The sequence below is a fragment of the Echinops telfairi genome, unplaced genomic scaffold (genome assembly GCF_000313985.2).
Source record: "Echinops telfairi isolate 266 unplaced genomic scaffold, ASM31398v2 ScPeMD7_4;HRSCAF=17, whole genome shotgun sequence".
Lineage (NCBI taxonomy): Eukaryota > Metazoa > Chordata > Mammalia > Afrosoricida > Tenrecidae > Echinops > Echinops telfairi.
Window position 1 is genome coordinate 42,308,306 of NW_022103900.1, and position 12,298 is coordinate 42,320,603.

The window sequence follows — 12,298 nt, forward strand, 5'->3', positions numbered from 1 at the left end:
AGTTATGAAGTAGCAACAAAAATAATTTTATGGTTGGGGGGTCACCACAACATGAGGAACTGTATTTAAGGGTCGTGGCATCAGGAAGGTTGAGAACCGCTGTGTTCGATGATTCTCACAGGCCACAGGAAAAGACTCTGAGATGAAGCTGTGAAAATAGGCTATTCACGAGGAGGTGCATTCTGTGTGAGGGCAGGAGGGAAACAGACTTGGAGAGAGGGAGAGATGGCAATGCACTGCAGGTACAGACGCAGTTTGAGCTGACCCCACAATGATTTCCCCAGCTGAGGCAGACCTGCAGACCCGGACCAGAACACAGCAGAGCAATTCCTACAATAATCACTCCTTGAATGTGGGCTACCACTTCCCTCATAACTTTAGATGAGGAAGATCTTTGACGTTAATAACAAAACTCAGTGATGAATACAGCTCTCAGCCATCAACAATACTCCAGGCAGTAGGGGAGTACCATAGTCCTAAAGAGTAAGACTTAAGACATTCTGGGCAATGTACATTAGGATCCATTGCAGTGAGAGCTGAGGGCGTCACTATCCACAATGAAAGCACTGCTAGACTGCTATTCTTGTAGCTTTGTGCACAATGGGATATAAAAATTATTGTTTGTGTTAGGTGCCTTGGAGCTGGTTTCTATTTGCATTGACTTTATGCACAACAGAACAGAACAGGACAAAACACTGCTCATGCCGATCTTCACAATTGTTCTTATGTTTGAGCCCGTTGTTGCAGCCACGGTGTCAATCCATCTCCATGACGGAGTTCTCCTTTTGTGCTGCCCCTCTAGTTTACCAACCATTACGTCCTTCTCCAGGGACTGGTCTGTCCTGATAATATGTCCAAAATATGTAAGACAAAATCTTGCCCTCCTTGCCTCTCAGGAGCACTCTAATCTTCCTTATTCCAGGACACATCTGCTCACACTTTCAGCAGGCACTGTTTGTTCATTGTGCTTCTCCAGCAACTCAATTGAAATGCATCCATTCGTCTTCACTATTCTTTATTTAATGTTCAACTTTCACATGCACATGAGCCCATGGAAAATACCATGGCTTGGGCCAGGCACATCTTAGTATTCAAAGTAACATCCTTGCTTTTCAACATTCTAAAGATATCTAGATTTACTAAATGCAAACCATCTTTTGATTTCATGACTGCTGCTTCCATGAGCAATGATCATGGATCCAAGCAAGATAAAATCTTGGACAACTTCAATAGTTTCTCTGTTTATCCTGATGTTACCCAGTAGTCCACTTGTGAGGATTTGGGCCTTTTAAACATGGAGTTGTAATCCATACTGAAGGCTGCCATCCTTGATCTTCATCAGCAAGTGCTCCATGTCTCCTTCACTTTCTGCGAGCAAGATTATTGTCATCTGCTTATCACAGATTGTTAATAAGGCTTCCTTCGATTCCAATTCTTCTTCACATGAGCCAACTTCTCTGATGATGTGCTCAGCATACAAATTAAATAAGCATAATAAGAGAATATGACCCCACGGTTATATTGAAACTATGACGTATTCCCTGTTCCATTCACACAACCAGCTCTAATCCATGTACAAGTTCTACATGAGCACCATGAAGTGTTCTGGAATATCCATTTTTCTTAAATGTGTCCATAAACTGTTTTGATCTACACAATCTTAGAGATTTAACTTGTTACCCAATAATTCCACTCTTGATTATGTACCCAAGTTAAATTAGAGCAGGGTTCAATCAGATTCTTGTATATTAATGGATACTGCAGCACTATTCACAGTAGCCCAAAGGTGAAAACAGCCAAATGTCCATCAATAGAGTAAATGAAATGTAATATGTACATAAATTTGAACATTACTAAGTCATACAAAGGTATAAAGTTCTAATATATGCTACATAATACCTAGGAAACATACTAAATAAAATAAGTCAGATATAAAGGATAAGTGTAATATTATCCCATTATCATATGAACTCTAGAGAAATCTACAGAAAGTAGATTGGAGGAATTTAGCTACCAGGAATTGGGGCTAAAGGGAAATGGAAAATTATTACTTAATGGTTATAGAGCTTCTGCCTGTGCTGGTGAAAGGGTTTGGAATCAAATAGTGGTAATGGTTGTCAAATATTGTGAATTGATGTTCACTTAATATAGCTAAATAGACGATTCTGTATTATAGCTATTTTACCACACAGAGAAAATTAAAGAAACTTGAAGGAAAAAAAAGCATTGCCAATTGAATGTGAATCCTATGTGCTCAGGGGAATAAAAATTGCTGTCTTTTCTATGAGTTATTCTACCCCAGGATAAACAAAGAAACAAACCTAAAAACTACATTATATCATCCCATATCCATTATGTTTTAACAGTTCTATTTCTTGGCTCTGACATACAGGAAAGATAAATAGTATGAACCTCTGTCTCCAGATATTAAGTAGGAGGATTCCTGTAGGTCTCCCCTTTGAGCCCAGCTCTCCCTCCTTTCTTAAAAGGAGAGTATCAGCAGTGTCTATGTACTTACTTCTCCTTTGTTTAACATTGTTAAACAAATGGACTATCGGTCAATCAGGATATTTCAACACATACGAAGGACTTGCTTTCTACTTCTGATCCAATGTTTCACCTATGGCTTGACTTTCTTGGCCACATAGTCCCTGGCACCCCTGGACAAGAACTGGGAGTCCCATTGTTATATTATCTGACATGGGTGAGTATTCATGTTCCTGCAGACACTGAAACACTGGTAGAAATAAAGGTTTATCTTCTCCAAACTTAGATTAGAAAGAAGGCAATAGCCATGGATTGCCAAGTAAATGCCAAAAAGGAAACACCAGTTCCTGATTTCTAATAAAATAAGGAAATACCTAGATATAAAAGGAATAAATAACTTCGTAGGATTTGTAAAGATACTCCTTGTTAAAGCATTTTATTGTGAATATTGTGAAGTTTGTTTTTTTCTTTGAAGAATGACCTCTAAAACCATGATACAGGATCTGTCAATATATTAGTTTTGCTTTGGGGGTCAGAAATTTTAGTTTCACTTAACTAGTCCAAACATTCCAGATAGACTACCATGCCTAATGATAAAGACTTAATAAGGAAATTAAGCAGAAAGAGTGCTGCTTACCTGTTAAAATGTTATCACAACTTCTATATTGCACCATTGGTTCACTTGTTAGAATTTTTAACACCCTCCCTCCGCCCACCATCACCATGTCATGGTCCCTGTTACATAGACACCATCATCTTTTTTTTTTAATAAGGAAATTTATTTATCTATTTTTTTATTTTATTTTGTTTATTTTTTAATCATTTTATTAGGGACTCATACAACTCTTATCACAATCCATACATACGACAAAGGGATCAATTATCAGGCATCAAAAAACAAAAAATCATATCATTGTGTGCTCACCTCCATGATACGATCGCTGAAGACAAATAGGTGTATAAGCAAATGTGGTGAAGAAATCTGATGGTGCCCGGCTATCAAAACATATAGCATCTGGGGTCTTAAAGGATTGAAGGTTAACAAGCGGCCATCTAGCTCAGAAGCAACAAAGCCCACATGGAAGAAGCACACCAGCCTGTGCGATCACAAGGTGTCGAAGGGATCAGGTATCAGGCATCATCAGGTAACAAAAAATCTTACCATAGCGAATGAGAAGGGGAGTGCGGAGTGGAGACCCAAAGCCCATTTGTAGGCCACTGGAGACACCATCATCTTTCACTGGGAAAAATGCTCATCTAGAAAGCTCAGATACTTTCAGATTATATAACTTTGGAGATGGAAAAATAAATGGTCCTTACCTTGCATTGTTGCTTTTGTTGGTTCTGAGAACAGAGGAATGAGTAAGAGGTAGATAAGGTAGACAAACGAGAGCCCATTGTATCGGAAAGCACATGCTGTGGTTGGGAAGAGAGAAGAGAGAAGAAAATCATTAACAATGGCAGGCTAACTTTGTGGGCAATGACATCAGGTGTCCCTGCATCAAATGATACCACTGCCTAAATAAGTATGTCAATTACAAGGTAATAACTGAGCAAAGTGATAATCTGTGCTTATTGCTATGGTGAACATTTAAACATAAGAATTAACGTATATAAAAAAAAAATAAAACCTTCATTGCTGTTGAGTCAATTCTGACTCATAGTGACCCTGTAGGACAGTGTAGAACTCTCTTCCTGTGGGTTTCTAACACCATACCATTTTCCCCCTCCTTTTTATTTTGCCCACTCGGAGACTGTAATTTTCTAATGTCTCACCTTTCTTCTTCAGAGCACCAGCCTGGTGGCTTTTAACGACAGAGTTTGAGGTTAGCAGCCCAGTCTGTAACCCACTATACCACCAAGGCCATGTCAATCTCATAGAAGAACTATTGTATGACCCAGCAATTCCACTCCTAAATATATACACCAAAGACCTATATGCAAAGATTCAAACGTTCACCAGTGTTTATCAATGTTCACCAATGGAGCACTATTTTCAATAGCCAAAGTTTTGAAACAACTTAAATGCCCATCAGTAGTTGAATGCATAAACAATATCTACTATATATATCCAATATACTGATACCCAGATAAAAAGATAACTGAAATCCTAACACATTTTATAACATAATTAAACTTTGAAAACATTATGCTGAGTGAAATGTCAGTCACAAAGGACAAAATTACATGAGCCCAATTGTGTTTGAAATTTAGAAACATACGCACATCACAATTTTATTATTCATTACTAAAAACAGCAGACAATAGAGAAGGAGAAATAATTCAATGATAAGAGGACACTGTTTTTCTAAAGACTTCTGATATAACTGGGTAAAGATACATGTGAAAATTGAGCAGCAATGAACACGTCACTGAACTGTCCATGTGAAAAATATTGACATGTGAAATGTTTTGCTACAAATATACTTATCACACTTTGAAAAAAGTCTAACTATGTAGGCACTTGCATGGAGACAAGATATAGTTAAATGCTAAATTTAGTTTGGATAGATTGAAATTGCTACAGAAATATAAAACAATCTACTAGAGAAGACCAAAGGACATTTTCCCAAAAGCAAAAAAAGAAGGAGCAGGGCAATTGAAGGACGCAAAGAGGGAAAACAAAGTGGAAACATGGAGTGTGCTGGCACACAGTGGGGACAGCAACCAAGACCACAAAACAGCATGTGTGTGAATTGCTGAATGGGAATCAAATTTGCTGTGAACTTTCACGGCAAAATGTTAAAATAACAGAACAAAACATTCATATTAAAAATTTCAACTTTAGGGGAATTGGATTTAGTGAGAATTTGAAATGATCTGGTAGAAAAATATGTCATTTTCAGAAGAGGAGAAAATATTTCAGGTATATTCGTGCTGAGTTAGTGGGAAGAGAATCTTAGGCATTGTAGGAACTGGGCTGTAAATGAAGAATTGAGATACCATGGGAATCACAGTTAACTTGGAGAAAGAGCAGATGGAATACAGAGTTTCTTATCAAACAGACAAATATATGAAGTTTGAATACAAATTATACAAAATGACCCCAACATTTAAAACACACTTGGAATTTTAAGGAAAAGGACTACTGACCTGGAGTAAAATAAGAAATTTAAGAAGAAACAAAAGCTTCTTTTAGATACATTCATGGAATTGGTTGATGGAACTTAGATTTTTAAAATTATTATTAAGTACTTTCATTGGGGGCTCTTACATCTCTTATCACAATCCATACATTCATCCAGTGTGTCAAGCACATTTGCAGATATGCCACCATCATCATTTTCAAAGCATTCTCTTCCCACTTGAGCCCCTGATATTTCTTCCCCTTCCCTCCCCCGCCCGCCCTCCCTCACGAACCCTTGATAAGTTATATTTTTTCAATATCTTACATCATCCTCCAAAGGCCCTCACCCACTTTTCCATTGTTCATCCCTCTGGGAGGGGGTTATAGGTTGATCCTTGTGATCCCCTTTCTCCCCCCCACCCTCCTCTAATCCTCCTGGTATCTCTACTCTCATTGTTGGCCTTAAGGGGTTTATCTACCCTGGATTCCTTGTGTTGTGGGCTCTTGTCTGTAGCAGTGTGTATGGTCTGGTCTAATCTGATATGAAAGGTGGAATTGAGGTCATGATAGTGAGGGGAAGGAAGCAACCAAGAACTAGAGGAAAGTTGTGTGTTTCATTGGTGCTATATTGCACCCTGACAGGCTCATCTCTTCCCTGTGACCCCTCTGTGAGGGATGTCCAATTGTCTACAGATAGCCCCACCACCATTCACAATGGGTATGATTTTGTTCTGGGTCTTATATGCCTGATACCTGATCCCATCGACACCTCACGATCACACAGGCTGGTGTACTTCTTCCATGTGGGCTTTGTTGCTTGCTTCTCAGCTAGATGGCCCCTTGTTTATCTTCAGGTCTTTAAGACCCGAGACGTTATATCTTTTGATAGCCAGGCACCATCAGCTTTCTTCACCATATATGCTTATGTACTCATTTTGCCTTCAGCAATCATGTCGGGAAGGTGAGCATCACAGAATGTCAGATTATTAGAACAAAGTGTTCTTGTGTTGAGGGAGTACTTGAGTCAAGGCCCAATGTCCATCTGCAACCTTAATTCTTAACATATAGATATGAGTACATAGTTCTATTACCCCCTTGTTATATATATATACTTACATATGTGCATGCCTGTAATTAGACCTCTATAAATGTCCTTTGCTTCCTGGTTCTTTCTTCTATTTCCTTTTACTTTCCTCTTGTCCCACCATCATGTTCGGCCTTCATTTGGGTTTAGTAATTCCTCGCTGCTACATTGCCCTTGATTGAGCCCCACTAGGCACCCTACACCCTTTTCTCCATTCATTTTAGTTAACTTCTTATTCCCTTGTCCCTGGGTTGCCCCACCTCCCTTCCTTTCTCCCACCTCTCCTTCTCTCATATCTGCCCAGAATCATCGGTCCTGTTCTTTTCACCTCTGAATTGTTTATCCCACCTATTTTATCTAGATAGACATGCAGAGATCTTAATAAGCCCCAAAACTAGGCAAGGCCAAACAAAACAACAAAGGAAGTCAAGACCAACAAAACAATAAAAACAACAGCAACAAACAAAACCAAAACAACAACCAAAAGAAAGCCACTGACAAAAATGGAAAAGCCTATAAATAGTTCAAGGTCTGTTTGTTGGTCTTTCCGAGTGTTTTCCAGTTGAGTCTGATGGGGTGCCACACTCTGTATCCAAAGTCTATTATTGTCATTCCTCGGGGGTTTCATCACTCTGCTCCCCTTGCTGCTCTGTTGCATGCCCTTAGTGTTTCACCACAGTGTGATGGGGTCAGATTGTACAACATTCCCACACTGTGTCTCCATATTGTCTCCCGTAGCACTAAGGTTTAGTGAGGGACGTTGTGTCTCATGGTGGGGCCAGCCCTATGATCCTATCTGTGCTTTATTTACTCCAAGCAGGAATATTGTCCTCGGGGGTTGGTGGGCCAGGATGTCCTCCCCTCCCTCTCCATCCCTTTTTGTTTCTCCCGTGTGCTCTAATTAGACAAGCCCCTCTCCTCAAGCTGTGGCCCCAGTGCTGTCCTCTGAAGTGCATTCTTCGGAGGGGTGGGGGGTGATGTCCACATAGTTGGGATTGGGGCCAGCCCTGCAGAACTCTCCATTGGTTCCTTGGTACATACTGGTATATTGTATTCACATCTTGGCGCAATGGGTTGAAGCCTAGTCTGTCTGTCTGTCTCCCACCCTCCACCTCCGCCTGTGGAGATATAAACAATAGCCTCCCCTTGGGTGGTTTAGTGCCCTGCTTGCCCCCTACCCTTGTCTTTTTATCTCTCTCTCTTTCTTTCCCCCTCCTATTTAGTTGGCCGCTGTACATATCCCTAGATTGGGTTTGGCCCCTGCCATAGTAGCAGACCTCACCCCAGGGATATATGTATGTAGTAGCTTTTCCCCTATGACCCATCTTTTTTTAAGTTTACCTCAGTGCACTCATATTGTACTTGTCCTTTTGTGCTTGGCTTACTTAGCTTAACATGATTTCCTCCAGTTCTTCCCATGCAGCAATGTGCTTCATGCATTCATCACTGCTTTTCAGGGGTGCATAGTACTCCATTGCATGTTTGTACCACAGTCTTTTGGTCCATTTGTCTGTTGATGGATATGTGGGTTGTTTCCAACTCCTTGCAATTGTGAACTGTGCCACGATGAACAATGAGCACAGATGTCTGGCCGTGGTTTGTTTCTTGGCTCTTCTGGGTATATGTCCAGAAGGGGGATTGCTGGGTCATATGGTAGCTCAATTTCCATGTTTTAGATATTGCCAAATGAATTTCCATAGTGGCTGCACATACCTACAGGTCCACTAGCAGTGGACAAGAGTTTCTATCTCACCACAGCTCCTTCAATGCTTGCTACATTCTGATTTTTTTAATTGGGCTATCTTTGAGGGTGTTAGGTGGTAACTCATAGTTATTTTGTTTGCATTTCTCTTATGGCTAATGATCAGGAACATTTTCTCATATGTTTATTGGCCATTTGGATTTCTGCCTGTGAAACTTCTGTTCAGGTCCTTTGCCCACCTCCTTAGTGGGCAGCTAGTTTTTTTCTTATTGTAGGCTTGCAAAGTATTGTAGATTTTAGTAATAAGGCCTTTGTCTGATGTGTCATTGCTAAAGATGTTTTCCCACTTCATGGGCTCTCTTAATACTCTCAGTGAATTATTTCAATGTACACAAGTGTTTTATCTTCAGTATATCCCACTTGTCAATTTGTGCCTCCTCTGTGTTTGTGTCCTTCCCTATTTACGATAGCCTATGTATTTCCTGTGCGAAGGTTCTCAGGTTTGTCCCAATTCCCTCATTGATGGCCCTAATAGTTTGGGGTTTTACCTCAAGGTCTGTGATGCACCTTGAGTTTGTTCTGATGCACAGGGTCAGGTAAGGGTCTTGCTTCATTTTTCAAGGTCTGGGATCCACCTTGAGTTTGTTCTGGTGCATGGGGTGAGGCAGGGTATAGCTTCCTTTTTCTGCAGGTAGACGTCCATGTTTCCAGCACCTCTTGTGGAAGAGGGCGCTTCGATTTTATGGAAATACCCACCAGACTGTGTACATAAACGACGGCTCGTGACTTAAAAAGGATGGGAGATTGAGTTCTAAAGACACATGATTTGAAATTGGAAAGGATAATTTCACTCTCAAAAGTGAGAGCAATAAAGAGAAGCAAAAAAAGAAACCACATTGTCTTCAGGAGGGAACAGGAGAAATATTGCTCACATTTGGGAATGTAGGCTAAAGGCACACATTCAGGCAATAAGGGAAAAAGCAGCAGAAATTTTAAGATTGATATTAGAAAACCAGGAAAATTCCATTTTACAAATGAAAATTTTCATTAAAGAAGCTCACAGCAACAGAGGGACTGATACATGAATTATTTGTTGGTACACATATGGAGTTTAATAAAGGAGTTGTCAGACCCAGAAGACAAAATGCCAGAAGGTAGTTGAGGCAAAGGGAAGCAGAGAATGGACTCATAGCTTATGTTCATAGACCCCTGGAGAGTCTGGGACAAGGAATATGTACCAGGGTTAAAGAGACAGAGCACTCAGATGAGGAGAGACAAAATTTGAACAGTGTGAACATGATACTGAAAGCAAAGAGCCCAAGCTGGTCTCCCAGCCCTACCCAAGAAGGTTTACTCAACACGGTGGGCAATATAAGAGAAGCACTTTAATACACACTCGATTGGAGTGGAAGGAAACCATAAAAGTGAAGCACTATTAAAAAAAAAGAATGTTTTAAAAAATATTTAATATATTTGGAAATATTTGTTTTTAATTTTAATGAAAATATCTTCAGTAAAGATTTACACAGCAGTTTAAGTTCCCTTTAAACAATTTCTACACAAGTGTTCATTGACATTGGATATATTCTTGACAGTACATGAACATGCTCTTTATTGCCATCCTCCTCTTTCTTTCAAAGTAATTATGAAAAGTTTGTCCTCCTTTATGTGATGTTGCAAAGCAGAAGAGTACTTATGGTAATATGTATTAGTTGTTGAGCCAATTTTTTAGTTAGCTATAAGTTGTCCTTGATGGCTAGTGTTGGCGAAGATAGTTTTGAAGACTATCTGAGGGCGATAGTACCAGGACATCTTCTAGTTTCAACTGGTCCGATAAGTCTTTTAAAATGTTTTTCTCCTTTGCAGTTCTGTTCCACATTTTTCCTCCATTATATTCCATTAAGGTCTAACTATTGGACATATTGTAGGAGACACCAGTCTCTGGATACACACTCACACACCTATATATACTTATATAAACCTATATATAAACATTTATACATCCTTACATACATATATGTGTGCCTACCTGCATACAGATATACCCAAACACATTTGTTTAATAATTTTAGTTCCGTGGGTAAATGCCATTATTGTTCAAGTACATTTTTTACAAACTTTTTGACGCCTTCTCATATATTTCATAACAATTACAAACTTGTGTATTTTTATAACAACATTTACCTTTGTGAAGCTGAGCACAATTGGCATTTCCTGTAGCGTAACCAAAATATCAAGTATCTACTCTCTACAGGAGGAAGTGTAGCTGAAATGCTTCTTAGAAGTGAGGACTTGATCTCAGGTACTTATCATTTCTTGGAACAAGACATCATGCTTGGGAACTTAAAGGCCAGTGAAAAAGAAGAGGATCCTCAAGGCAATGGGTGGACACAGTTGCTGAAGCAATGGGCTCAGATCTAACAGATGTGAGGAAGGCGCAGGAATCGTTAACAGTCTTCTTCTACTCATCGGCAGCTATGAGCTGGAGTTGAGTCCATGGCATCCAACAACATCTACTACCACCTAGAAAGTGAATCCCTTTCCTCGCCCGCATCCTTCATGGAAACTCGTGTCAGTACATTTACTGGTCTATGACATTTTATAAAAGTGAGAATATATACTACTTGGTTTTTTGAGATTGACAGGGACACTTCTACCTTGTCCTATAGGGTCACGCTGAGTCGGCATCGACTCAATAGTAGTGAGGTTTTTTTTCCTTTCGGAGAAACCATATATTGTAGTCATCCAGAATTGATTCCTGTTAATAATAGTTTACACGCATTTGCTACTAGAAGTTCACCCCTGATCTGTATGTTAACACATCCCATCACCATCTCTATTAACAGCCGGTACAAGTTTCATTTTACAGGTGAGGAAACAGCACATGTAGGCAGGTGGACCGAACAATGAACCTAGCAGTTCAGTTCCAGAGTCCCCACTGGCATCCCCAAGTCCCACCTCACTCCATGGGCTCCCTCGGTGTCTAGGGCTCAGTGTAGCAAAGTTCAGAGTACTGGAAAGATGTGGCCTCTCTGGGTGCCTTCTGCACTTAGCACATGCTTTCTGTACATGTCAGCAAGTTTTCTAACCTCATTTCTATAAGTTTCCTACTAAACATGGTGAAAGTGTGCATACAAATGTCCTGTGATTAACTATGAAAGTTTCCTACTATAACATATATAGTTATAGTTAATATAACTATATAGTGTTATAGTTAATAACAGTGATTAATTACATTACAGTTTTATTTGCTATCATTTATAACCTAAGTCTAAAATACTTAAGGGAGGGAAAACATGGTCCAATGTGGTAGATTGTCTCTGAAATGGACCTGAGTGGTCTCTCTAATGATATTCATCAAAGGAAATCTGTCCTCACGTTGATTTCAACTATCTGGGACCCCATGTCTGTCAGAGTACTACTGTGCTCCACAGGGCTCTCTAGGACTTATTTTCAGCAACAGATTTCTTGTGAAGTATCACTGAGTGGGCTCCAAGCATACTTAAGTTAGCAGACAAACTTGCTAGCCATTTGCACCACCCTGGACTCACTTGGTGTTCATAATCCTGTGTATGTCGTAGGCTGGACCCAGTAACTGACTTGCAATGAACAGAATACAGCCAGCAAGAAGGGTTTCATTTCTGAGTTTAAGTTACCAAATGGCTGTGTCTTCCATCTTTTGGGCCTTATTCTCTCTACCCCTTAACAGCTCTATGGTAACTCAGCCACCGTATTATGAGTTGTCATAGGAACAGACCCTTGTACAATAGTCTACATGGACTAGAGGCACTGGTGAGATTGGGCAGAGATCCTCCCTGAGTAGAGAAGGATATAACTATTCTAAGGGCCACTTGATGAAGATTGCGGATTGCAGCCTTCAGGGTAGATTACAACTCAATGCGAAGAAAGCAAAAATCCTCACCACAAATAGGTAACATCATTTTTACCTAAAAAAAAA

The 12,298-nt window shown here is 39.8% G+C and overlaps 1 protein-coding gene across 1 annotated transcript in view; it reads right to left on the reverse strand.

Annotated features, from left to right (window-relative positions):
* PIEZO2 (piezo type mechanosensitive ion channel component 2) overlaps nucleotides 1–12,298 on the reverse strand; it is a 600,576-nt gene that overhangs the window by 462,447 nt on the left and 125,831 nt on the right. Inside the window, exon 2 of the mRNA XM_045298343.1 lies at nucleotides 3,808–3,903. Coding sequence (XP_045154278.1) covers nucleotides 3,808–3,903 — 96 coding nt within the window. The remainder of the gene's footprint in view (nucleotides 1–3,807; nucleotides 3,904–12,298) is intronic.